This window comes from Kogia breviceps, chromosome 19 (assembly GCF_026419965.1).
Source record: "Kogia breviceps isolate mKogBre1 chromosome 19, mKogBre1 haplotype 1, whole genome shotgun sequence".
Taxonomy (NCBI): domain Eukaryota; kingdom Metazoa; phylum Chordata; class Mammalia; order Artiodactyla; family Physeteridae; genus Kogia; species Kogia breviceps.
Genome location: NC_081328.1, coordinates 36,932,603 through 36,960,422, shown reverse-complemented (window position 1 = coordinate 36,960,422; position 27,820 = coordinate 36,932,603). Strand labels below are relative to the sequence as shown.

Here is a 27,820-nt window from a genome sequence, read left to right as displayed (position 1 = left end):
ACCCAGGGCTCCCGGCTGGCTCCTCTCATTGGCCCTGGGGGGAGGAGGCGTGTCCTGCGGGTGGAGCGAGCCCCGGGGCCCAGGGGAGTGGGAAGATCCACGCCTGGGTGCAGCGAGGGGGCGTTTCTTTCCTCTCCCGGCAGGACTTTACCCCTCGCTGTGGTCCTCCTCTCTCCCCCGGGGTGGGGATGGTACGTCCCACCCTCCTCGCATTCCCTCCCCTCCGCCCCTCCTCCCCTCCGGAGCAGTGGCGCCGCCGCCATCTTGGCACGTCAGGTTGAGGAAAGAGCCAAACGCTAAATTTGGGGGCCCCGAACAGGGAGACCCTCCCGCGGTAGACAGCGAGACCTACCCAGCCCTCCTCCCCTCCCTGTTCGGCCGCGGGACTCTCAGGCGCGCGGAAGCCGGCTCGGTTCCTGTCAGGCTCGGGGAGAAGGAGCGGGCCTGGCGGCCGCTGCCTCCCCAAAACGGGCAATACCACCCAGGCGGGGAGGAAAAGGCCTGGTGACGGTGGGCCTGCTGCACCGCCCGGGGGCGGGGTGCGGAGCGGGCCTGCCGGCTCCCTTGGGCGGGGCGGGAAGGGCGGAGCGCGGGGCAGACGGAACCACCGGGGCGGGGTGGGGAGGTAACGGGACGGGCGCGACCATGGCGCGGTGAGGGAGCGGGGGTGGGTATCGGTCCGGGGGAAGCCTGGGACCGCTGGCTTGTGCGCCGTCTCGGACGCCCCCCCTTTCGCTGCCGCCGCCGCCGCCCCGGGCATGTCGTCCAACTGCACCAGCACCACGGCGGTGGCGGTGGCGCCGCTCAGCGCCAGCAAGACCAAGACCAAGAAGAAGCATTTCGTGTGCCAGAAAGTGAAGCTATTTCGGGCCAGCGAGCCGATCCTCAGCGTCCTGATGTGGGGGGTGAACCACACGGTAACCAGCTCCCCGGCGCGCGCCCCTCCGAGCGCGGCCCCGCGCGTGCTCACGCCCCCCGCAGTCCCGGGCCTTTGCCCGGCGGGCCCCGCCAGTGACGCCTGCAACCCTTTGCCAAGCCAGCTGCACGCCCACCCCACCCTTGCACGCCGTCCCGGCCGGGTGTGCCTCCCCGCGCGCCACGCGAGGCCTGGTGTCACCGTCGGTGGTATGCCGTCGCGTCCTTCCCTTCTCTCCAGTCCCTCAAGCTTCCTGCGTCTGGCTTCGAGCAGCTCCTGGAGCGCAGAGGGAAGGCCTGGGTGGGGTGGAATGGCTTTCATCCCTTCTTCCTCTCTTCTCGCCTCACCCCGTTTGTTGCATTTGTTTTCCCCCATGTTCCTTATAATTGGCTGCCTAGCTCACTGTCCAGTTGACAGGGCAAGTGGCATTGGCCTTCCCGAGTATTCCTCTATTTCTGGTCGTTTGGTTGGTGTGGCTGCTCAGAGTTTCCCCATCCTCCAGACCTCCTGGCCACTGACTGGAAATCCTCCTTGGGTTTCCTTTTTTCTTCTTGAACGAGATGTATCAACTGGAGAAGCACAGGCTTCCTTGGACCACAGACACTTACCAGGGTCTTCCTGGGTTAGGGAGAAGGGAGAATGTAACCATTTGAGAGAAGGTGAGGCCTGCTTATGAGGACCACTCATAGTAGAAATGATGTGTCTTCCTGAATACTGTGGTGTTCATGTCAAAGATGTTGACTTCTCAGTTATTGAGCTTTCTATTGTATGGTCATGAGGATGTGATAATGGACAGTGATTAAGATGAGAGAGAGGTTGCCTGGATCCTTGGGGTGTTTTGAGATTGGCCAACAGCTCCTGTTAGGAAGTTGGAGCCCCGCACAGTGTTTGAGCTGGAGACTTCGTTTGTGTCCTATTTGTTTGGCGTCTTCTTTCTCTTCCAGCCACTTGCTCCTTGCATTCTGACCATTTCATTGAGTCCCTACACTGGAAATGAGAAGAGGAAGTAAAAGGACCTGAAATGCCAGCTTCACCAACTAAAAGTTTGGAATGAGAAAAATGAAGCTAATGTCTTGAGTTTCCTGTGAATATCAGTCCTTTAGGCTCCCAGACTTTTCTGAGCGCTTGAAATTGCCCGCAAGACCAAATGATGACAAAGGGGCGCAGGGCCAGCAGGACTTTTTGCTTAGCTTTTCTAGAAGAGCCTCTGGCTGGAGATTGATGAACCATAGTCTGAGCCGGGGCTTTAGATCTTTACCGCTAATACAGAAGTGCACATGTGGGTCTTGGGCAGGTTACTGTTTTCAGTAACCTTACTGAGGTGGACGTCCTGGCCAGGGTAGGGAGAACCGCTGGTTTAATGTCTAGACCTCTGGGAGCTGCTTTGATGCAGTAGTCCAGCAGCATTTGTTGCCACTGCTTCCTGCTGCCTCAGGGGTCATCTGACAACATTGCAAGGGAAACTGGGTCATCAAAATGTGAACCCTGTGTCCCTGCCTTGAAATCAATGCTTGATTTTGTTGTGCAGCTTGTTTCTCACTAGAAAGCATCCTGTCTGTATGGAGAATTGGTAGAGGTCTGAGAGTCAGGAATGTTACAGCTAGTCGTAAAGGACTTTGGGTCCCTTATTTTATACATGAAGAAATGGAGGCCCTGGATGGAGGATTAGGTCGCCTGTGGTCACAACAAAAGACGCAGCTCGTTGTCCAGTACTGTGGGCTGTGTTGGCCGATGGTGGTGCTTGAACAGGAGGTCTTGTTTTCTTTGCCTTCTTTTCCTTGTCCTGCCTCTCATCCTAGTGCCAGGACAGATGGGAATTATGGTCTTGTTAGAGAACCTGAATGTACGGTAAGGTGTGTGTGTGCCTGTGCCTGCCAGTTCCCAGGAGTGTGTGTGGTGCTTGGTTTTCTGATAGGCAGGCAATGAGTCTCTGGCAGATGAAGAGGCATCTGTGCTTCCTAGTCACCTTTTTTTGCTAACTTTAAGAAAGTTTGAGAGCTAGCTGGGAAGGCATTAACTTTAAGCAAGACCCAATCCTCTGGACATAATGAGCGAACACCTCAGGGGAAATGCACTGGGCACCACTGCCCTGGACAGGCCGAGCTCTGGAGCTCAGTTCGTCAAAAGTTTTCTTGCTTTCGCTTGGCCTGCAATAAGGTCTAGGACTTCGTGAGTCCCCAGGGGAAGTGGAGCATCTCCCCAGAAGACTATAAAATCTTGCAGTTCTCAAGGGGGTCAGGACCACATTGTTTTGGTGGATTGATAGCCTTTCTTGGAGGTCAGCTTCCTTCAGAAGCCCACCGTTGCAACTTTTTGCAGTCTGAGTTTTCAGATATCACCTTTTCTTTGATTTTTTAGTTTCTCACCCATTTAAGCGTTTAGGCTGTGATGGTCTATGGTTGATGGTGTATGAGACATGAAGGATGGATATGTCTTTATCTGTAGTACAAGTCAGTTACATACTCTCTCATGAGGTGGTTGGTTTACTTCTGGGTGGAAAAAGAGGCCTTTGAACTCAGTGTTGTAACAGGAGCCCCTCTTGTGGACAAGAGATGCAGCCCCTGGACTTTGCGGAGGAAGACTGTGTAGGAAACGGAGAAAAAAATCAGAAGACTTTGGATCTGTTGGGAGAACTAATAAAGAGAGAAAACCAGAGTTTTAGTGAATGAAATACAGCCCAGAGGGTCTGGAGTTAGGGAAGAGGTGGCCTGGGAGAGGGGTGTGGAGACCGGAGGAGGCAGACCTGGCTTGATAACCTGTTGGCCATTTTAGGAAACGGGTATGTATGCAGCCTCACCCCAGTGATCAGAAGGAATAGGGGAGGTTGATGGTAACTATGTTTAACTATTTGGGAAGCTGCCTGACTGGTTCTTCAAAGTGACTGCACCATTTTACATTTCCACCGGCTGTGTGTGTGGGTTCCAGTTTCTCCACATCCTGACAACACTTGTTATTGTCTGTCTTTTTTATTATAGCCACCCTAGTGGATTTGAAATAGTATCTCATTGTGATTTTGATTTGCATTTCCTAGATAGCTAACAATGTTGAACATCTTTTCATGTGCTTACTGGCCCCTTGTATATTTTCACTGGAGACATATCTATTAAGATTCTTTGCCAATTACTTTTTGCCCATTTTTAAATTGGACTATTTGTCTTTTTATTATTAACTTGTAAGAGTTCTTTATATATTGTAGATATAAGTTCCTTATCAGATACATGATTTGCAAATATTTTATCCCATTCTTTGGGTTATCTTTTTTACTTTCTTTTTAAATTAATTAATTAATTTATTTATTTATTTTTGGCTGTGTTGGGTCTTCGTTGATGTGCGTGGGCTTTCTCTAGTTGTGGTGTGCAGGGGCTACTCTTCGTTGCAGTGTGTGGGCTTCTCATCGTGGTGGCTTCTCATTGTGGAGCACGGGCTCTAGGCATGTGGGCTTCAGTAGTTGTGGTGTGAGGGCTCAGTAGATGTGGCTCGCGGGCTCTAGGGCACAGGCTCAGTAGTTGTGGCACACGGGCTTAGTTGCTCCGCGGCTTGTGGGATCTTTCCAGAACAGGGCTCGAACCTGTGTCGCCTGCATTGGCAGGTGGATTCTTAACCACTGCGCCACCAGGGAAGCCCTTCTGTACTTTCTTGATGATATCTCTTGAAGCTCAAGTTTTTAATTTTGATAAAGTCCAATTTATTTTCCTCTGGTTGTTTGTTCTTTTGGTGTCATATCTAAGAAGGGTTTGCTTAACCCAAGATCGTGAAGATTTACTCCTATATTTTCTTCTAAGAAAAACTCAGCGTTTTCTAAGAAAAACTCTTTTAGTTTTAGCTCTTACATTTAGATCTGTAATCCATTTTGAGTTAATTTTTGTGAATGGTGTGAGGAACAGATTTATTCTTAAGTCTGCTCAGTTCTCTCCCACATTCTACCCCCATTCTGTCCACACATTTTCTTTGCCTAATGCAGACCCAGAACCTCCTTTCCCTGCCTTTTTCTCTTTTCCTGCTACTTTAAAAATCTTTAGTAAAGAGGGACTTCCCTGGCAGTCCAGTGGTTAAGACTCCGCGCTTCCAACGCAGGGGGCATGGGTTTGATCCCTGGGAATTAAGATCCCATGTGCCGTGCAGCGTGGCCAAAAAAAAAATCTTTCGTAAATATTCCTGCTCTAGTGAAGCCTTTGGATGAATTTGTCCTTCAGCACACCTTCCCACCTCACAGATAACACTGGGACTCAAACAGGAAAAGAAAAACCAAGGTGTAAAAAGGGGTGAATTTGTTGGCACCTGTAGCTCTCTGTTCTTGCCCCTTTCCTTTCTGGAGTTTCACATCTCGCTTGGACCTCCTTGGTTTCGGGAATGTGTTCCTCAACACATCATGTTTTCTGATGGTGACAAGTAACAAATGATTGTCAGTGGTGGCCAGCCCATTGATGAGCCACCCACAGAACCCTGGGACATGTCAGGAAGCCTGAATGCCCAACACACGCCTCCTGGGTAGCAATTCCTATGAAGGTCACAGAGGGAGGTGGAGGCTTCTGGAATCAGAAGTTCACCAGACTAGAACTAGTGACTGAATTCTCAGGTCCAGTAGGACCAACACAGAGTAAACTCTGCTTCTAAGTTGCTTCTCACTGAGCTTGTTTAGCCTCCTCATTATTTATGCTGATGGCTCATAGAGTTAATCTTGTGGATAATCCAAAAACCACTTACACGATGTGAGATACAACAGACTTACCATCCTAATATGTTCTGTTTATCATGCTACTCAAATGAGTGTGCATTCCGCAAGTGCACTTCTGCTGAAGGTGAAAGAGGTTGGCCGAGAAATGTGCTAGATAGTAAAGGAAAGGCACGTCTTCCTGAAACATTGCTTTAGTCACAACCTTTCATGCTTCAAAGCTTTTGGTCACTCTCCTTTATTCTCCTCTCCCTGGCATTTAAGACTCTTTACATTCTGGTCATAGCCTCAGTAGCTAACCTTAATCATCTTTCCCATCCTCCAGGCCATGAACCTTAGGCATGGTCACACCAGCTTTGCTATGTCTTTTTCTCTTTATCCTAGTGTTAGTTAGCCATCTTTCAGTTCCCCTTTTCTAGCCATCCATCCCTCCATCCAACATTTATTGTGTAACTAATGTGTGCCAGCCATTGCGCTAGGGCCATAAAAATGGGTAAGGTAGTCTCTTCCTTCTAGGGGCTCACAGTCTAGTGGAGAAATGAAACATGTAAGTAAACAATTACCCAAGCAAATGTGATATTTACGATATAAAGATACACAGGGGAATGAGTAACTAGTTCAACCTGGGGAAGACAGGGAAGCTTTCACAGAAGTGTTATTTAGTCAGATCTTGGATGATTCTCTTAGCTTTATTCCTTCTTCTATTCTTGCTGCCATAGTCTGTTACCTGAACTATTGTAATAGCACCATAAATGGTCTTGCTGCTTCTTATCTTTGCCCTGTCCAATCCTTACTTGATTTTGATTCCAGAATTACCTTTCTATATCACCCATCTGATCATGTGAATTCCCAGACTTAAACCTGAGAGGACTTCCCATTGCCTGCATAGTTAAGTCCAAATTTATCATATAGTGGACAAACTAAGTTCAAATTCAGGCTATGTTCCTTAGTATAGCTTTGGAGTAGTAATTTTTCTCTCCGAGCTTCATTTTCCTTTTCTATAAAATGAGCATGACACTTTCCTTGCAGATTATTAGGACAGAGGAAAGGAATGGAAAACACGACCTTAGCCAAGGTAGCTGCCCATAAGGAGGATTGCACAGCACAGTGTAAAGAGCCCAGGTTTTGGCACCAGCAGACCTGGGAGCAAATCCTGACTCTACATGTATTGTCTGTGTGACCTTGAGGGAGGTGCCTTGAACCTTTTGCAAAAGGCAAAATCAGATTAATAATAATTCATGTGAGTATTAAATATTAGAAATATAGAATAGGATATATATATAATATATGTGAGATATATATATTATATATATATAATATATGTGAGATATATGATATATAATAATATAAAGCACTGGCCACTTACAGACATTCCATAAATAGAAGCAGCTGTTATTTACTAATATTAATAATATGTGAGGCCACTCACCTGTCTTTCCTGTACTGTCTCCCTCCACTACTTATTACCTCTGTCCTACCCTGCCACTATCCCCCGGCCCCCCTGCCTAAAATGGGCAGTATACTTTTACAGCTCTGAGGCTTGTTTCTGACTGTTCCCACAGCTGGGATTCCCTTCCTCGGGTTTTGTGCTTTGTTCCTTTTTTTTTGGAGAACTACCCTCCTAGGCCTTTCTCACAGGTATTTCTCTATAGCTTCCTCTAGCCACCAGCTCTCCCATGCCCAGGCAGAATCAATCATTTCTTAAGCTACTTTTCATAACTCTATAGCACTCATCACGTTGTATTTGTTATATGTCTTCCCAGGTAAACAGAGACCATATCTTTCCATTTTTGTATCCCCAGCTTCTGGCACAGTACTGGCACATAGTAAGGCTACATTGAGTAGAAGTTAACTAAATAGAAGTTTGGCAGAGTCTGAGCCAGATCAGGAAAGACCTAGGCTGAAGGAGTTAAAACTTTACCCTGAGGTTGGTGAGGAGCCATGGAAGATTTTTAAGCAGGGTGTAACGTGATCTTGTTGTGGGTTCTTTCAGTGTCAAGTGCTCTTGGCAATACGGGGGGGGGGGTGCTGGGGGGGCATTAGGTTCCGTTTCTAGCCTAATGTATAAGGGCTGGGAGTCTGACTCTGACCATATTAACCTCACCTTCCTCTGACATGGCTGTTCTGTTCACCATCCCTGTGTTCTCACTTACTTAAATGCTCCTTGACTTCAAGATTTACTGTATCATGGGTTTGTGTCATCTCCCAGATAAGAGGATAAGCCTCCCACTTTTGTGTGCACAGTGCACACGCTTCCCTTGCTGCACACTCCCTTCTCCCTATAACATAAAATGAAGCATGTAGTAGGTATTTCAGTAAGTGCTTGTTCAGCTGAAATTGAATAGAACTCTGGGGATGTAAAATTTAGCACAACTAAAAAAAAAAAAAAATAGTACAGCTAATCCCTAGAGTGAATCATCTACATGTGGCCCAGTGGAAATGAGGGTGAGTCTACGTAGTTCAGCTATATAGATTGTTCAGCAATATATTATCTGTTAGAAATTTCCTGCTGTTGGATTGTATAGTCAAGAATAGAGATGAATTGAGAACTAAAAACTGACCAACTTACAACTATTCAAACTATGCTGCACTTAGAATTACACAGAGAATTAACGAATGGAACATCCCTGAATAGCTCTTGTTAGAATGGTTCCTCCTGGCTAAGGGGCAATTGACCCCTCGCAAGCAAGTGTTTTAGTCTTTCCTAGTTCTCCCAGTAACAAGCCCTGGCCATGGCATAGAGTCTGTATTTTAGACTAACCCACATCAATCAGTAGCAGATACTAGAACCTTTTGGTATAAAACCATATTCTTTGAGCCAGTGATATGTTCTTTCTAGCATGGTGGAATAAGCTAGGAAAGGTAGAACTTAACTTTTTTAAAATCTCAGAGCCAGGCTTAATATGCCAGGAAAAAGGAAGTGGGACAGCTACTATGAATTGTTTCTATTGGCAGAAAAATGGTGCGGAATGCTTTCCTCTCTAGGCACTCACTAAACAATGAGCTTGCCTTGTGAGCACCCCCTGGAATGGTAACTGGCAGAACTTTTTTCTGTGGCTGTTGAGCCAGTGGCGGGCATCTCAGACCTGGATGCTGGGAATTTTAAGTGTATGATTTGAATTTTAAGTGTATGATTTAAGTGTATGATTTAAGTGTATGATTTTAAGTGTATGAGTTAGAACGTTTCTAATAGCCTAGAATTGCGCCTCTTACCTCCCTGTATAATCATCCACAACCCCCACAACCCAGGCAGCCTCTTACTGGATTTCTGTCACTATAGATTCTAGAATTTCATATAAATGGAATCATACAGGCTGTACTTTTATGTTTATGCCCGTCAGTTATGCCAGCAGTTTATTGTCTCTGCCCCACTGCCAACTTACACGGCTACCCTACGGCCCCTCCTCATACACATGCACTCGTATATGCCTTCCTTCATTTCCCTGTGAGTAAATTGGGTTTTTCACCAATTCTAGAAAGGTATGGTTTCCCCAGCCCAGTTACTACATTAACTTGAACTTCCTCCATCCTCTGACATTTCTAAATAAAAAAGGTTTGGAACATGAAAGGAGCAGCAAATACATGGTATTTCCCCCCATTTATGCTCCTGGAGGAGTCCTAATGACTAGGTTATTCCCTCACTGCCACATGGGGCCTCATTGAGATAATAGGATTTGCAAGGAAAGTATCCAGGAGATGCAAGACTGTGCTCCCCCTGCCCCCTATCCATTCAATCGGGACTAAGGTTTCCTCTCTAAATCCTGAGTGCATTAATGGCAACTGGGTTGAGGGTCAAATGTCAAATACTCTGCTGTGATGGGAGAGGACATCTGCGGCTAATTAGACCACTAATTGGCTAAACTGGGGATGGGGAAGGGCAGGAGCTGCCCTCTCAGCTCTGCACCAATGGGAAGCCAGTTCCCTGTGCAGCCTCCAGCTCCCTGAAGGGGGATGAAGGACAATGAGGTTTGTTTGCAGTGAGGGCAAGGCACCCTCCCGCATCTCCCCCAGTTCAGCACAAGAGAGGACATGGCTTTAGGGACGGACTGGCCCTGCTTTAATTAGGAAAGTAAGAACGAGCCAGTGGCCAGATGTCTACCTCTTCTGCTCACTTTAAATTTAATCCTTTACTTTGGAGATAAAAGTTACATACTCACATAAACCCATGCAGCTTTTTTCTTGCCCCAGGCTGATTTCTTGAGTGACCCCTGATTGTAATGAAGATGTTCAAAGGCCTCAATTAATACTCACATAGGTTGGGTGATATTTATTCATTGATCCGTTTATTATTGCATTTGATAAATACATATATAGTACCTGCCATATGCAAATTGTGGTGCCAAGTACCATGTGTGGAGCCTCCAAGGTCAGTTAGATGATCTTTGCTTACAAAGATCAGTGACAGGATCTTGCCTAGCTTATAGTCAAGCAGGCTTGTGAGGTTTGTGAGCATTAACTGCAATGTGAGGGGGGCTGCGAGATGGCCAAAAGATGGATACAAACAATGCTTCAGGAATTCCGAGATAGGAAAGAACATTTATGGTCTAGAGAATCATGGAAAGCTTCATAGGGCAGGTGCCTTTTGAGCTGGACCTTATCAGGTGGGGAGAATTTCAGTAGGTAGAGATGAAGTTGGGAACTTATTTGAAGAAAAGAACAGAAATAAAGACAAGGAGGGAATCCATGGACATGTGTCTGGTGAGATGGTGGCATCCACGGTGTAGCATATTGTCTCTCTGAGGCAGGTGGCTTGGCTGAGAACCTCACTTTCCCCTTGCTTTGCAGATCAATGAGCTGAGCAATGTCCCTGTCCCTGTCATGCTAATGCCAGATGACTTCAAAGCATACAGCAAGATCAAGGTGGACAATCATCTCTTCAATAAGTAAGTTGCCTGCTGAGTGGGCTCAGGTTTTTCTGGGCAGTTCTTTCCCTCAAGGCAGAGAGCCTCCCAAACCTCGCTGTGGTGAGGACAGGCAAGCACCTAGCAGGGTGTGACAGCAACACCTGGCTCACAGAGCTGAAAAACTGGCTGGGAAAATGCATTCATTATGTGCCTATCCCTCTTGTGCCGTCCTGTCATCTCAGTCCTTTCTCAGCCTACCTCCAGTGTCCCTCAGGGCTTGTGGCTCGGCCCAGGGTGATTCATCTAGGGCCAGTTTAGTTAACAGTGAGCTGCTCGGGAGCTGAGGTGTCTAGTACGAGGCTGACAGCAGTGGCCCTATCTTGATCTTAGTCTGAGGCAAGAAGCTGCCAGGCATGTTCCTGGCCTGGGATGCAGCCAAGCTTCTTTCTTTCCAACTAGTGTGTGAACAACAGGCTGAGCATGGTGCCCAGGGGCGCTATCTAAAATCATTCTTCCTATTTTTGCTCATTGTGGCTTCTTGGATTAACACTGGTGTCTTTGTCTCAGACTATGATGGAGCAGCCGTCTCACCTGGCACAGTTTGGGGCCTGCTGTAAGCCCTTTAGAGGCCTTGCTTTTTCATCCTCCTATGGGTCACCCAAGGAAATATTTGCTGCTCACACTCTCCTCCTTTCTGCATTTGAATCCTGGTTCCACTCTCCATTGTCTCACAGTCTCCACCACCTCACCAGCTGGGCTCTGTCACCCCACCATTCCCAGACTGTTAGCCCAGAGGAGAAGCTTGATTTGAAAACATCCATTAGTGGCCTCTCTCTGCCATAGTAAGTAATAACATCATATTCTAGAAGCTGTCTGTCTTCATAGCTGCTACTTGCTAAGTGGCCACCTGTATAAAAGAAAAACTGTGTTTCTCCTCTACTCTCACATCACTACTCACTTCTAATACCAAAAGTGTGTGTTTCCCACACATCAAGCAATTCTGTAGGACACTAACTAGGTGTCCTACAATTCAGTTCATTTCTGACACTCTCAACCTGGAGTTAGCATCAGGTCTCACAGGTTAAGGGCTGAGTCCCACAGGACTGCCCCTCCACACCGCTTCGGAAACCAGTCTCAAGTCCTGTGCTTCTGACCAATTTACTGTAGATCAGAGGTTCCCATGACCCTCCCCCCTTGGGTTGGATTAATTTGCTTGAGTAGCTCACAGAACTCAGGAAAACAGTTTACGTACTAGATTTCCAGTTTATTATAAAAGGATACAACTCAGGAACAGCCAGATGGAAGAAAGGCATAGGGCAAGGTATGTGGGAAGGGGCAGGGAGCTTCCATGCCCTCTCCAGGCACACCACCTGCCCCAAACCTCCACGTGTTCACCAACCTGGAAGCTCTCGAACCCTGTCCTTTTGGACTTTTATGGGGACTTTTTTATGACAGCATGATTGATTAAGTCATTGGCCATTGGCAATGGATTCAGCCTCTAGCCCCTCTCTCCTCCCTGGAAATCAGGGGTATGGGACTGAAAGTTCCAACCCTCTAGTCCTGGTTGGTTCCCCTGGCAAAGAGCACCCATCCTTAGAGGCTTAACAAAAGTCACCTTGTTAACATAAATTCAGGTGTGATTGAAGGGGGTTCGTTACAAATAACAAAAGACACCTTTATTACTCTTACCACTTAGGTAATTCCAAAGATTTTAGGAGCTCTGTGCCAGAAACAAGGACAAAGACTAAATATATATTTGTTATTATATCCAATATCACACCACCTAAGGAAGGAGAGGCAGCGCTACCCTGTGAGGCAGGAAAGGGGATTGTTCTGTGCCAGAGGTCAGGGCTCAGGTGTGGCCATTGTACCAGGGTCCGTGGTGTCCACCACATTGACATCTTGGCCTAAAGTGGACATCCAGTATCTTTATTTGTTTTTTCATCTTTCTTGATTCCTTCTGTCCTTTCAACAACTGTTTATGTGATAGTTACTAGACTGCAGTGCTATTTACTAGAAGATCAGGCCCCTGCCTTCAGGAGAGGCCACTGCTTTTTATTTCCTTGAAGTCTACCATCCTGGAGTAGTCAGAGGGACATATTTCTTTTTTTTTCCCCTCATTTTTATTGAGATATAATTGACATACAGCGCTGTGTAAGTTTAAGGTGTCTAGCATAACGATTTGACTTACGTACATCGTGAAATGACTGTCACAATAAGTTTAGTGAATAGCCATCCTCTCATATAGATACAGAATTAAAGAAATAGAAAAAAAAATTGTTTTTCTTGTGATGAGAACAGAGGGCCATATTTCTGAAAGGGAGTTCCCAAGCAGGTTGACTATTGTCAAGATGGAGGATTTGGAGGAGGCATCCCTTCAAGGTGATTCTCTTCCCTCCTGGGAGTCTGTGGATTGACTAAGGAGTGGGGAGGGCGTAGACTGGTGCCAGCAGCCAGCAAACGAGGCTTCATGAAAAGATGGGATCCCAGTCAGTTGATTGAGGACCTCTTCAATCTGAAGCACCCTCTCCTTCCATCCCAGTGGAAGCCAAGGGCAGGACTTCCTGAGTGTAACCATCTTCAGGATGTATTGATAGGAGCAGCCCCAGAAGAGGGGGGTCCTTTGATGAGAAAAGCCTTTCCCTTTAGCAGTCAGACTGACATTTACCTCACAGCAGCTCTTCACATGCGGCCACCTACCTGCAGCAAGTACAGCACTTGTGAAGTAGGGCCAACACTCAGTCTCACTTCTCTGCAGGTAAGGTTTTTTTCCCCTTTAATGTAAATTTTATTGAAAGATAGCATGTACTCAGAAAAAGTACACAGATCATAAGACTACGGCTAGATTAATTTTGACAAAGTATATGCAAGGAATGTGAAGTTTTAAAACTTTTACATGCTCAGAATCACCTGGAGAGTGTGTTAAAAATGCAGATTTCTAGACTGACCTCCGGAATGTTGAGGGCTTAGCAGCCTACATTTTAAGTGCTGCAGATTATTCCAATCCAGGTGACCTGTGGACCACACTTTGAGAAGTCCTGATGTATGAGTTAGAGGAATAAGAAGTTCACAAAAACATGTCTCTGCTTTTCCCCAGAGAGAACCTCCCCAGCCGCTTTAAGTTTAAGGAGTACTGCCCCATGGTGTTCCGAAATCTCCGGGAGAGGTTTGGGATTGATGATCAGGATTACCAGGTATGGGGTGTCTTTGCAAAATCAGAGGGGTTAGGGAGTGGAGGGGGGTCAGGAAGCCACAGGACAAGTAGGGAACCAAACGTGTCTACTGTTCTTGTGCTGAAGTCTTCCTGTCTTGTCTCACTCCAGCCCAGGCAGTCTTTCTCCAGTGTTGGTGGGCTCTTGGAGGGGTGAGGGCCTTAGAAGTGCTTCTCCTGGTGCCTCACCGGCTCAGGCTCCTCTCCCTGGGAGGGAGCACAGTGGGAGGGAGAGGGGTCTACGGAAGCTGCTTCATCTTAGTCTGACATTCCCAGTCTAGGCTGAAGATCCCTTTTCCTTCGTAGTTTGACTTAAAAGAGAGAATTATTGCCAGCAGGAGATGAGGCCTCTTAAAGCTGATAAGACAGATTATAAAAGGAAGACTTCAAGGGTAGTGTAACTTCTTGCCAGGTATGAGTGCCACCTCCTAAACTCCCCTGTCCTAACGTTGGGAGGGGGGCTAGGCATGGCAGGGCAGCTGCCCCCTTCAGGGGGTGATCATGTCACAGAGGCCTTTGGCCTATTTGGAGGAATCAATCCCAATATCAGGGACATTCTAGTCTGACTCATTGTCTAGGGCTTCTGTTACTTCTCCACCTAGCACCTTCCTTGGACTTCTTCCCCTGGCAGACAGGCTAGTGGTGAAGGTGGGAGAATTTTCCACTTCACTTGTGCAGCAGTAAGAAATACAGCTGATTTTCAGTTGTCTGTTGGGGGAAAAAAGGAGTGTACAGCCTAGTGAAATCTAAAATGGATGCACACATCTTGTAAGATACTGTCATTCCTCCCATCCCACTCCCAGGAAGTCTTTCACAGAGTAGATCATGAGAAGCAGGGTCTCCCTCCCCTCTGTCCTCCACTCCAGGGGGCCTCCTGAAGAGGAGGGTGAGGGAACGTGAGAGGAGGAAGAGATGCCAGGGACAGTCAGGACCAGCCATGTCCAAGAGGTGCTGGGAGGTCCTCCAGCCCCTCCTGTTGGGACCAAACCCTGAACTAAGTCATGCCCTGATTGGAGCATAGGTTTTTGGAAAACTTCTTGCCATTATTGGCAAGGTTGCTTGGGTATCTTCCTTCCACGGTGGCTCTTTCCCTTCCCGTTGGCCATCTAGCCACATCCTGTATTTGTTCTCCAATAAACTTTTGGGCAAATAATTGTGCTCAAGACTGAAATAGGGGCAGGGAAGATGGTGTTCAGGGAGGGGACTCTCTGCTCTTAGACTACCAGTGACTTAGAGAGACAGGAAATGCTGCCTGGAAATGAGGCAGGGGTAGAATTATGCTTGTCAGCCCTCTGTCTTGTGACCTCCCGAAGGTCTTTTCCCAGCATCTGCTTGGTGAAAACCTCTCTTTGGTTGACTCACACCTTCCACTACTCCCTCCCCGCTTGAGGCTTCTCCTGCCTTCTGATCCTAATGGGAATGGAGCTCCGAGAAGGAGCAGGGACAGAGCTAGAAAAGCTCCCTGGATCTGCCTCGTAGCTCTGCAAAGACAAACAGGACTTTGAGGTGAGGGGAGAGGTGTTGGGCAGTGGTGAGGACCAGCTTCCTGCTTTGGGAGAGGTTTTCCAGCATGAGGGTACATACAGGAAATAAAGGTGACTGTGTCCACTCCTTCTTTATGCTTGACTGCTTGAGTATTTCCTAAGCTTTATCTTCATCACCCCCAAGAGACTGGGAAAATCATCTCATGTTCCAGGTGAGGAAACTCAAGAGTAGAGAAGTTCCGTGGCTCACCCAAGGTCATATTACACGTGAGCATCAGGATTAGAACCCAGGCCTCTAACATCTGAGGCCAAGTTTTAGTTTCTAGAGCAAGCTCTCTAGGATCAGAATGAAAAGAAATATTTCACAGTCAGTCCTCTTCCCATCCCTGTCAAGGATTAGGAGCAGGTGGTAAGGAACAACTCTTGTCTCTCTTATGGAAGACATTTTGGGAAAGATGTGAATTTCACATGAGAAAGGGGGTGGATAAGGTCCCATCTGTCTCAGTGTTGTTGGCCTTAGAGCAATCTGACCCATAAGAGAAGACTCAGAATAAAAGAGTGTTCATTCCCCTCCCAAGACCAGCTTTTGTCTTGGTCCATCAGAATTCAGTGACGCGCAGTGCCCCCATCAACAGTGACAGCCAGGGCCGATGTGGCACACGTTTTCTCACTACCTATGACCGGCGCTTTGTGATCAAGACTGTGTCAAGTGAGGATGTGGCTGAGATGCACAACATCTTAAAGAAATACCACCAGGTATGGTGAGTCAAGAGCCTCAACAGCAGAGGAAGGGTTGGTGGAAGAGGGAGAGGAGCCCCCGGTAGAGCTTCCTGGGGAGAGCTTGGTCCTCTTTGGTAATGGCAGGTACCTCCTGATAACCAAGCACTTGCCTTCCCCCAGGGCCGTGTTTCTGTGAGGTGAAATGCCTACTTGAGAAAAAGAAAAGAAATGAAGGCATGTTAGCAGTCCCAGTTGAACAGCTGTTTCTCGTCAGAGTTGGAAAGTTTTCACACTCTGGCACCTGCCTCATTTCTTCTAAAAGAGGTCCTGTCGGCTCAGCAGGGCTGCTGCTTTTCCGCTCCCATTCTCCTCTCATCTGGAACTTGCCCATGAGAAAAGCAGGGAGTGCCTGCCCGAAGCCTGCCTGGGTCTTCAGGGAAAGCTGGCTTCTCTCTGGCCACCTGAGAGGTTGTGAAAGGGACTTCTGGTGTTTCGGGAGTTACAGCAGAAAACCCTGGGGCCTGGCATGGCCAAGAGCTTTGGGTACGAAGCCGTTCAGTTTTCCCAGGCGACCGCATCACAGCCCTGCCTCTGCATCCTCTCTCTGCCCTTTGGCTTTCCCATTTCAGGCTGGCGGAGAAGGTGCAAGTCCTAGATCAGTGATTTTCCTGCAGAATCCCAATCGGCTGAAACCAAAGGGGCTCTGCACTGCCTGCTCAGCCTCTCACTCTGCCTTGCCAGTTAGGGGTGGTGGTGGCTGTTACCTGTTGTAAGTCTGAGGAACCCCCGTGACTTCACAGAATCCAATTTGGAAACCACTGGTCTAGAGGCTAGAATCCCAGGGAGCATGTTAGCCCAGGAAGAGCCCCATCCATACTGGCACTTTCACCTGTTCCTTCCCTGCCTTCCTTTCTAGTTCATAGTGGAGTGTCACGGCAATACCCTTCTGCCACAGTTCCTGGGCATGTACCGCCTGACTGTGGATGGCGTGGAAACCTACATGGTGGTCACCAGGAATGTGTTCAGCCATCGGCTCACTGTACACCGCAAGTATGACCTTAAGGTAAGGGGCCCTGTGTTTCCCAGCTCTGTGGCCTCCCTCTCCCTGAGGCTTAGAGGGGCCACGACTCCAACTTCCACATAATGGGAAAGCCAGAGTATATGTTTTCACATGGGTAAGTGGCTTTGGAGTTGATATGCCTTATTCTTTTTTTTTTTTTTTTTTTTTTTTTTTGCGATACGCGGGCCTCTCACTGTTGTGGCCTCTCCCGTTGCGGAGCACAGGCTCCGGACACGCAGGCTCAGCGGCCATAGCTCATGGGCCCAGCCGCTCCACGGCATGTGGGATCTTCCTGGACCGGGGCACAAACCTGTGTCCCCTGCGTTGGCAGGCTGACTCTCAACCACTGTGCCACCAGGGAAGCCCAATATGCCTGATTCTTATGAGCCAAAGGCTGTCTCAAGTCCAGGTGACAGTGACAAGAGGTTATTGAAGCCCCCAATGTACCATATTTATGTAACAATTGATGTTTGTCAACTCCTGTCAGGGGGATGTGCACACAGAGGGCAGCTGTGCTGACGCAGGCACCCTGGCAGCTGTCCAGGCCCCATGGACTGACAGCACAAGCACATTTCTAGACACGGACAAAAACACATGTGTGCCCGTGAACCACAGCACCCCGTTGTTCTTGAACCTGGCTTTCTGACTCCTGTCTCCTCACACCACTCTCCCTCTCTCTGCTGCAGCTGCACTGGTTTCCTTTCCGTTCCTGCAGTGCCTGTGCTCTCCGCCTCCCCAGATCTCACATAGGCTGCCTGTGATCTTTTCTCTCCCTGCCCTTTTCTCCACCTCCATTTTCCCCCACCTAATTACTTCCTACTTAACCTTCCAAGCTCGGCTCAAGTATCAGTTCTTCTAGGAAGCAGGCTTTGGCCACTGCCCTTCCCCAATCTGGACCCTGCCCCTGTACTACATGCTCTCAGAGAGTCCTGCCTTCTCCCCTGTACCACTGAGCACCATTGTAATTAATGGATTAATTAATCGTGTAACTCCTGCTTACTGTCTGTCTCCCCTGTTAGAAGGAGAGTTCCTTAAGGGCAGGGACTGAGTCTCTCCGTTCAGCCCGATATCCTGAGCATGTGTCTGGTATACAGTCAGATCTCTGTAAGCGGTCTGTGACAGAGGAAGTGAACAAGTTGCTGCCTCCTGGCCCCTCTAGGAGTCTAACCAGCCTACTTGAGTTCACCTGCTGCCTCTCCCTAAAGACCGGTGCATGTTTTTTCGATCAACGGAATTTGCCTCAGCTGGACTTCTCCTGATGGCTCTTATCCTTTCAGGGTTCTACTGTTGCCAGAGAAGCGAGTGACAAGGAGAAGGTATGCTGGGGCCTGTGCTGATCACTGTGGAATGGGTCGCTGGGAATCAAAAACACAGTCTGTTGGCCATCCTGTCCCTTCCTCTGCTGCCGCCCCAGCCTAGTTCCCAGACATGCGGTCTGTTGATGTGAAGCGCTGTGTCACTAAGCTTGTGGCTGTCCTCATCCTTGGCCTAGGCCTTGGTCTCCAGCCTTTTCCTTTACCCTTGCTGGGTTCTTCATAGTCCTGGAGGGCTGGCAGTTTCCATCTCAGTCCAGCCTGAATCCGTGGGTGGCTGGCTGCTTGAGCCCTGAGGTAGTCTCAGGGCTCAGCAGGAAGTCCTTTGGTCAGTCCTCATTGTCTGACTCGTGCTACGTATTTGCCATCCCTGCCCGCCCGAAACTGGGACTGTAGACTCCTGGACTTGGCCACCTTTGTGCTGAGGACCCTTTCCTTTCTTGTACCATTGCCCACAGCAGAGGACTCCTTGGGGTGAACAAATCAGGCCACCAGCCTAACACTGCTATTGCTCTCTCAGGCCAAGGACTTGCCAACCTTCAAAGACAATGACTTCCTCAATGAAGGGCAGAAGTTGCACGTGGGAGAAGAGAGTAAAAAGAACTTCCTGGAAAAACTGAAACGGGATGTAGAGGTATGTATTTACCCTCGTTTTTACTTTGGTTGAGCAGGACCTCCTCTTGTCCCCAGAGCAGGAACCTCTTTAATCTTAAGAAAAATTGAATTCACCACTTCCCAGGAGTGTGGACAAGAGGAAGGGTGGTGATTTGAGCCATGTAGGTAGTTATTTGCATCTAAAGCTAGTGCAAATGTACATTCCATTTGGGGGGACACAATTTGTGCCAGTAGAACCTGTGTAACTCAGTTTGGAGTTCTTTCCCTCACCTCTTCTCTAGTCTGTTCCAACACCCCCTTTTTTTTTTTTTTTTTTTTGTGGTACGTGGGCCTCTCACTGTTGTGGCCTCCCCCGTTGCGGAGCACAGGCTCTGGACACGCAGGCTCAGCGGCCATGGCTCATGGGCCCAGCCGCTCTGCGGCATGTGGGATCTTCCCGGACCGGGGCACGAACCCACGTCCCCTGCATCGGCAGGCGGACTCTCAGCCACTGCGCCACCAGGGAAACCCCCAACCCCTTTTTCAGACTCCTTTTCAAGCTTCCTTTCTGATGGTGTCCCCATAGTGGAGAGGGCATCCAACTGTTAGAGTGACAGGAAACCAGCTATTAAGATCCGCCAACCGTGCCTTTCTCTGGTTCTGATTCTCCACTTACCTAGCAGCATTCTGGTTGGAACAGGACTTCCTGTGGAGAAGTTCCTTTGGGGAGGACAGGTGGTAAATAATGAATGTGATATCTGATAACTCAATGTCTCCTATTTTTTAAAAAAATATTTATTTGCCTGTGCCATGTCTTAGTTGCGGCATGCAGATCTTCATTGCTGCGTACGGGATCTTTAGTTGCAGCATGTGGGATCTAGTTCCCTGACCAGGGATAGAAACCGGGCCTCCTGCATTGGGAGCACAGAGTCTTAGCCACTGGACTGCCAGGGAAGTCCCAGTGTCTCCTATTTTAATACATTGGGAGCCTGTTCATTAAATCCAAATTCTATAAACTTTAGAAAATGTTTTACTTTTTTTTATTGTGGTAAAATATGCATAACATAAAATTTACTACCTTAATCATTTTGAAGTTGAGTGGCATTAAGTACATTCACATGGTTGTGCAACCATCCCCACCATCCATCTCTAGAACTTTTTCATCTTCTCAAACGAAAACTCTGTACCCAAGAAACACTAATTCCCCATTCCCCCTTCTCCCTTGCCCCTGGCAACCACCATTCTACTTTGTGTCTCTGTGAAATTGACTGCTCTAGGAATCTCATATAAGTAGATCATACAGTGTTTGTCCTTCGTGTCTGGCTTATTTTCACTTACCATAATGTCTTCAAGGATCATCCATGTTGTGCTACGTGTCAGAATGTCCTTCCTTTTTGAGGCTGAGTAATATTCCATTGCATGTATATACCACATTTTGTTTACCTATTCATCCATTAATGGACACTTGGTTACTAGTTAAGGTTAACTAGTTAATCTAGTTTCTAGTCTCCAGAGAAACAGAATAGGGTGTAGATAGATAGATAGATGTTTATTACAAGGAATTGGCTCACATGATTATGGAGGTTGACACGTCCCAAGATCTGCAGTTGACCAGCTAGAGACCTGGGAGACCTGCTGGTGTAGTTTTAGTCCGGAGGCCAGCAGGCTTGAGACCCAGGAAGAACTGATGTTTCAGTCTGCATCTGAAGGCAGGAAAAAACTGATGTCCCAGCTCAGAGGCAGTTAGGCAGGAGGAGTTCCCTTTTACTCACAGGAGAGTCAGCCTTTCCATTCTTCTCAGCCCTTCGACTGATTGGACGAGGCCCATCTACTTTAGGGAGAGCAATCTGCTTTACTCAGTTTACCAATTCAGATGTTAAGCTCATCCATAAACACCCTCACAGACATATCCAGGATAATATTTGACCCAACTTCTGGGCACCCAGTAGCCCAGTCAAGTTGACACATAAAATCAACCCTCACACTTGGATTGCTTCATTGTGAATAATGCTCCTGCGAACATGGGTTTAACAGACTTCTTTTTGTTAGTATGCTTTACCTTAACCACCCCCTACTATGTTTGTGCTTTTATTCTGACATTTGGTTTGTCCAGAGTCTTTCTCCTCCTTTTCCTACTTTTCTCCCTACTCTGCCTTCAAGAAGAATTTAAGGCAGTTAACACAATTCATTTGTTTTCACTTGCATGTTACTTTATAAATGTTTGCAGATGGACGGGAGGGGGAGTGGCTCACAGAGTGTCTCTTTTCTGGGACCCTGGTCCCTTCTCCTTCGGCCTTCAGAGGACATTGTCCAGAGGTGCTTGCAATGGTGCCCCTCACCTTTCTTTCCAGGCTCAACTCCTTTCCTCAGGGAGGCCCTCTCCCCGCTGCTGTCGACTCCCACAGCTCCTCGCCCTTGTGGAATGACTGTCTTCTCCATTAGACATTGAGCCGTTGAGGGCAGAGGCTCTGATGTCTTATTCTCTGCTGTATTTCAGAATGGGAGAATTAAGTTGAAAGGAATGCCTTTTCTCCCCTTTCCAGATGCCACTTTGCCTCTCCAGATGTCCCATGTAACCTATTCCTTCCATCTCTCCTTCCCCCACCTCCCTAGTTCCTGGCCCAGCTGAAGATCATGGACTACAGCCTGCTGGTGGGCATCCACGACGTGGACCGGGCAGAGCAGGAGGAGATGGAGGTGGAGGAGCGGGCAGAGGATGAGGAGTGTGAGAACGACGGGATGGGTGGCAGCCTGCTCTGCTCCTACGGCACACCTCCGGACAGCCCCGGCAACCTCCTCAGCTTTCCCCGGTTCTTTGGTCCTGGGGAATTTGATCCCTCTGTTGATGTCTATGCCATGAAAAGCCATGAAAGTAAGTAGGAGCCTCTGCCTGCCTGCCCCGTCCCCAGCTCTCATCCTACCCTGCCCTCCCCCACTTCAGTGGGCCTCCATCTTATTAACTGCTGACTTTGGCCCCTTTCTGCCTCCATCCTGGGTCACCAGCAGTAACTCTGTCTTCTGGGGCGCTGGGGTCCTTCTCTGTCAGGCCTTCCTTCACCTCTTTGCTTGTCCTGGATAGCTGAGGCCTGGTTTGGCTCTGGTTCATGGGATGGACAAAACCTCCTAAATAGTGTCACGTCAACCTCACAGGGTGGCTGTGAAGACCAAATAAGATAAGAGCTGTGAAAGCTTCTAAGAAGAACTCAATGGTCATTCCTTTCCTCACATTCAAAATGATAGGGATGAATCTGGATGTCATATCTGAAGGGTTATGGACCAGCTGCTTTCTGCTCTTCTCCCTGCCTCTTCCTCCTTTCCTGCTTTCCCTCCCCCTTCAGGTGCCCCCAAGAAGGAGGTTTATTTCATGGCCATCATCGATATCCTCACGCCATATGATGCTAAGAAGAAAGCTGCACATGCTGCCAAAACAGTGAAACATGGGGTGAGTTCTTCGTGTCTCCATCCAGGCCCGGGGGAGAGGGGCCTCAGACGCCCAGGGAGGCCTCCTGCTCTAAGGAGATGCTCTCCTGGCCCCTTCGCCCAGGACAGGGAACAGGAAGAGCAGCCTGCCTGGTTGCCTTGTGTTCTTTCTCCGCCATCTACGTCCCATCTCTTCCCTGCAGCTGGCTGATATGCCCAACTTGTTTTTCCCCTAGTTCTCTGGCTCCTACCCCCAAGGGCTGCTGGGCATGTCATGCATCTTGTTGACTGCCAGTAATAGCTTTGTTTACAGGCCCACACTGCTCCCCAGAGGCCTCTTTTCCCATGGGCTTCAAGCTACTGTTCTCTAAACAAGGGCCCCCCAGAGCTCTAGGGCCCCTCTTCTGCCTCCCCATAGCCTTGTTCCTGCTTCAGTGGGAGCAGCCCTGGGATTGTGAATCAGAGGAGCGGGGTCAGGGCACTTCTGAGACATGGGAACCATTTCTCAAGGTGGCCTGCCCAGTTGGGGGTGGGGGGTAGTATTCAACTCTGATGTGGAGCCAGAGGCTCCTGAATACCCAGGCCCCTCCTAGGTACAGCCCCCTGATTAGGGCCTCTGTGTATTACAGGCGGGAGCGGAGATCTCAACTGTGAACCCTGAGCAGTACTCCAAACGCTTCAACGAGTTCATGTCCAACATCCTGACGTAATTACCCTCTACCTTCAGCCAGAGCCAGAGTGCTGATGTGGGGTCGGGGATTGGAAGAGGGAGAGGGTGTTATTTGGGCTGAATGGGAGGGCGGGGAGCACAGTGGCGGGTAGGGGAGGGCTTTAGCAATGCGACTGCAGCCTGTGACACTGGAAGAGACTAGCTGGAGAGGAGGGGATGTGCTGTGTGTGCGCCTGCTCACAGGATGTAACCTCACCTGCTTACCCTTGATTTCCCCCCCATTTGACCCAGGTTAAAAAGGGGTTTCCTTTTTGTTACCCTGTAACTTTTTAAGATACCTTGGGGCTAGAGATGACTTTGTGGGTTTATTTGGGTTTTGTTTCTGAAATTTCTTTGCTCCAGATTTGCTATTTATAACAATGTATGTCATCACCCTATCCACCCTCCCCATCCCTGACCTGCTCTCACTTGCCTTCGATTAGAGAAGCACCCATAGACCCAGTGAAGGGTCCTCTCAGAGCAAAGCGCTCTGGTGCCACAGGAGAGGAGGTTAGACACCTCTGCCCTCCCTGCTGCATTTGATCTTGTCTAGATTAACTTAATTTCATGGAGTATTGTGCACAGCTTCCTCCACTTTTTCAGCCTCAGCTCCAAGTGAAATGTTACATGATTCCTCCACCTAAATGCTGTTCTTCCCGAAGGAACACTCCAGATCAACATCAGGCATCTTGGATCAGAATCAGAGATCTCAGAGGGGAGTGAGTTCATCCTCATGGGATGGTAAGGGGTCGGGGGCTGCTGGGCTCTCGGACAGGTGGTTCTCAGAAAACCCCATGATCACCACCCAAGCTCCTGGGCTCTTTCGGCCCCTGGAGTTCAGATGTCTTCTTTATAAAGCCTCCCACTGAGTTAAGAGGAACTAGAGAGCACCTTTGGATATAACAGGACCTTCATGCTTAAATGGTTATTTCCCCTTGGGAAAGCTCAGAAAAGCTGATGAGTATCGAATGAGGTCTTGTGCCCTCCATCCATTTACTTCCTTCTGACCTTCTCCCAGGCACTCTCATTTGTAGGTGAGCTTTTAGTTGGGGGCAGATCTCCATGTGCGTGGGGTGCTCCTTGCAGAGATACCTCTTCAACCCCCAGGGCTACCATGTAGGTAATCTGACTCCCTGTGGTTTGTCACCTGGATGGTTGTAGCCAGCAGGGAGTGGTGCCCCCGACCTTGGAGCGTGGCACCCAAGCCTGAGGTTACTTCTGAGCCACTTGAGGATCTGACTGGGAAATCCAATTTGGAGGCTTGATGTGCGATTCAACCTGGCCCCAACCTTGGATCTGTTTTTCCTCGATGGCCCCTCTAGACTTTTCGCAGATCTGCCACCCACAAGCCTCCTCAGGAGTGGCATCCTGCAGCTTCCTTCAGGATCTCTACCCACCTTCTGAGCCGGCTACCTAAGCCTCAGAATTGTGTCCTTCTGCGATGCCATCAGAGCAGTCTGGTCTGGCTAGGAGAGAAAACAGCCCTGTGTTGGGGGAGGTACATGGTGAGATGGCGTCTTCTCACCATCTCACCAGGAACTGGGGTCTTGGGATGAGACACGGTAAAACTTGTAGATAACTCCGCAAATGGAAAGAAAGTGTGTGGAACCATTTTGAATGAATGGATTGGTTTCCTTGGCTCCCTGCAAACCTGGCCAAGCTCAGCTGCTGGAGCAGGAACAAGCACCATCTCTGTGCCCAACCCCACAGTATTTAGGTCAGGGAGGAATGGAGACCGCATTCTTGGACTCTACTGGGGCTCTCGGAACCCTTCTTGAAGAGGCAGACAGGGGCCAAGCAACTGCCCTGGCCCCAGGAAGGGGCTGTAGGTAGCTCTGAACGTCAGCAGCAAGACCGCGAAGTGACCTGGAGAAGAACTTGGAACCAAGTGGCTCGTGGAGAAAACAAATTTGACTTAGGAAGGGATTCGTAGGAATAACGTTTGGACTTGATTTCCCCACCTCCTAATCAAGAATGAAAATTTGGATCTGCTCCTAGTCGAGCCCAGCATCTCCCAAGCTTTGCAGGCTGTCCTCTCGCAGCCTTCACAACCTTGGGCTCCCTCGGCTTCCTGCGTTTGGTCTGCCGATCATGTCGCCATCGTGTGTATGAAAAGTGTAACCAGTCGTTATCAGTTGAAGGTGAGCTACCAGGTATCTGACTTCTTTAACATTGAGTTTTTGTGGGCTTTTGTTTTTGTTTTGTATATTGTTTACATTTTGAGAGGTAGCATTCTGTTTTAAATGCTCTTTTTGTTTTTCTGACAGTATTGTTGACTGGGTCAAAACATTTAAGCTGTGGTTTGGTGGATTTTAAATTTTGTTTAAAGCTCATTCTCTGTGCTATCTTCAAAACCTTGGGTTTGGTCCTTTAACTCCTTTGGCATTCAAATGTTTAAAAGCTATTTATCTTGTTTTATACAAGTTTTTTCTCTTCTTTTTGTAACGATGAAGATGTTAAATTTGGTTTGCAGTCTGAATGTAGAGAAAGTGAAGTGATCCCCAAACCTTTGTGTTTTTTCTCCGAGTCCCACCGTGCCCTCTCTGGGCAGGTGTCTGAGGGGGAGTGACTGCCCTCACCATCACTCTTTGGAGCCGTGAAGAAAAGCTGAATGGTCTTAAGGCATCCCAGAATAATTTGGTCTCCCAAGAGCAAAGGCATAAGAATAGACCATGGCTGACTGGGTGAGGCCTGGATGGGGATAGGGCAGGATTTTTCTCCATTCTCTCCCTCTGCCATTTAACCAGTCACAGCTTCTCCCGTCCTGCCCCTCTTCTGAAAGTCTATGGCTGAGAAAACTCTAGTCTCCCAGGTCTCCCCACAAAAATAAGGGGTTCTCTGAAAACTCCACCTAGACCACTAGAAGGCGGCCTCTGGCCCTTGTTCCTATTAATGAACCACTGAGTCTTTGTCCCCTAGTGCAAGCTCATTCCCTGTGCCCTGCAGTTTGGGGGTTATGGGGCAGGCTCGGAAGCCAGCAGTTCCAGAAGCACAGCCTGAGGCAATGCTCGATGTCTCCTTATCTAGCTCAGGGGTTACTGGTCTGCGGGACGTGCCATGAGTCGCCCCTGTGGCTGCTCTCAGCGGCACTCCCTAGGTTCCCTCCACAGGCAGCTCGTCATCCCTTCTCCCTCTTCCTACTCGTTTCTGTTGCCTGTGCTTTAGGCCTCAAACAGGTACCCTGGTAGCGCTCAGGGCTTGGGACTACATACTCCTGCCCTACTGACTGCCCTCTTCACAGTCAGCCAGGGCCTGCCCCAGCGAGGTGGGTCAAAGACCCAGGACTTTTCTCAGTAGCCAGTCCCACCCTCCTAATTGTCTTTTTACCAATTCAGGTTGGGAGAGAGAAGAAATTTCAGCAATCCCCAGCATTTGAGCTACTCAAGTGTTAGGGGCCAGAAGGGACAGTGTGTTTAAAACAACTTTTAGAAAGCTCTGGCCTTAGACCTATGGCTCCCCCAGTTCCAGAGACCTCACTTTTTTCTGGCAGAAATGTGGGGAGGAGGCTCCAGCCTGAGCACAGGAATCAAAGGGAAAACATTCAAACTGCCCCCAAATCTACCAGCCATCTGCAGGCGGCTTTGTGACACAGCCCTAGCCTTCTTCTGAAACGTGCCACTTACGAAGAGGGTCTCCAGAGTGACGAGGAGAATCGGCCGTACCCGGCGGGCAATCCTTTGGAGGCTGGGGAGGAAATTTCCAGAGGAGCCCCTTCCCCTTACTCAGAGCCATTTTGGGAGGAAGTGGGAACTAGCGACCTTTGGGGGAAGGCCTGGTGCGGCTCAGCACACCCAAGCATCAGGTCAGGTCATTGTAATAAAAAAATGTGAATGAAGTTTAGATTCAGCTTTTTGGGGGAGCAGGATAAACTACCACCCCACCATATGTGTGTGACTTCTCAATTTCCCACTGCAATTTCCATTTTTTAAAAATAGGTATTTTCAACCCCCTGTGCTTGTCTAATGTCTGCTCGGAACAATTCGAGACCCTGTTACTGTTTTAAGATGCATGCATGTTAAGATGAATCTCCAACCCAAGGAAAAAAATAAAATTCAAAAAAGGTTTGTGTACACACCTGTTATGTATGAGTCCTTTGGAAATGAGCCTTGTATCTATCTTTTTCATAATTAAAAGGTTTTGGTCCCAGTTTTAGGGGCTGCTTGGGCTAAGTCAGGGTATGGCTTGAGTTTGGGGAAAGAACAGTCAATGACTTTGGTCACCCACTGTCAGATGCAGTTAATAAGCAATGGTTAAGAGCACAGGCACCAGAGCATCTGCCTGTCAGCTGCCATTACCACACTCGCTGAGGAATGGACCAAGAGCCCCTCACTTCTCTGGCCGCATAGAACCAACACTTGCTGGGAGCCACACACCCGACACACCTGTCCTAGCTCTCCCTTGACTAGCTATGTTGCTGTCTTAACAAGTCACCTCTGTGCCTCCGGTTCTCCATCTAAACTTTTAGCTTAAAATCTAGTGGTTCTCGGGCTTCCCTGGTGGCGCAGTGGTTGAGAATCTGCCTGCAAATGCAGGGGACAGGGGTTCAAGCGCTGGTCCGGGAAGATCCCACATGCCGCGGAGCAACCAGGCCCGTGAGCCACAACTACTGAGCCTGTGCGTCCGGAGCCTGTGCTCCGCAATAGAGGCCACGACAGTGAGAGGCCCCTGCTTGCCGCAACTAGAGAAAGCCCTTGCACAGAAACTAAGACCCAACACAGCCAAAAATAAATTAAAAAAAAAAAATCTAGTGTTTCTCAAAGTGTGGTCCTGGACCAGCACCTGGGAATCATAAATTCTTAGGGCCTTCTGCAGCTCTGAGTCAGAAACTGCTTTAACACAGTGACCCCCCAACCTTTTTGGCACCAGGGATTAAAGAC

At 48.6% G+C, this 27,820-nt stretch overlaps 1 protein-coding gene across 3 annotated transcripts; it reads left to right on the top strand.

Moving 5' to 3' along the window:
• The first annotated feature begins 171 nt into the window (after positions 1 to 171).
• Positions 172 to 27,015, top strand: PIP4K2B (phosphatidylinositol-5-phosphate 4-kinase type 2 beta). Of its 3 annotated transcripts, none has more exons than XM_067021520.1 (10): positions 172 to 191; positions 10,374 to 10,471; positions 13,530 to 13,626; positions 15,731 to 15,883; positions 16,764 to 16,910; positions 18,185 to 18,223; positions 18,741 to 18,854; positions 21,428 to 21,686; positions 22,153 to 22,256; positions 22,864 to 27,015. In XM_067021520.1, exons 1-10 carry the CDS (start codon positions 189 to 191, stop codon positions 22,942 to 22,944), a joined length of 1,095 nt encoding a protein of 364 aa, XP_066877621.1. In that variant the 5' UTR covers positions 172 to 188; the 3' UTR covers positions 22,945 to 27,015. The 3 variants fall into 3 exon arrangements, with proteins under 3 accessions (XP_066877621.1, XP_058902516.1, XP_058902517.1); XM_059046533.2 differs by lacking the exon at positions 172 to 191 and adding an exon at positions 602 to 917; XM_059046534.2 differs by lacking the exon at positions 172 to 191 and adding an exon at positions 1,106 to 1,125.
• The last annotated feature ends 805 nt before the right edge of the window (positions 27,016 to 27,820 follow it).

Bases quoted from the DNA above. Each gene is read 5' to 3' on its own strand.
- PIP4K2B (XM_059046533.2), top strand. From the start codon at position 759: ATGTCGTCCAACTGCACCAGCACCACGGCGGTGGCGGTGGCGCCGCTC. The intron at 10,472-13,529 runs GTAAGTTGCCTG...GCTTTTCCCCAG, and splicing joins GACAATCATCTCTTCAATAA to AGAGAACCTCCCCAGCCGCT. The intron at 16,911-18,184 runs GTAAGGGGCCCT...TTATCCTTTCAG, and splicing joins ACCGCAAGTATGACCTTAAG to GGTTCTACTGTTGCCAGAGA.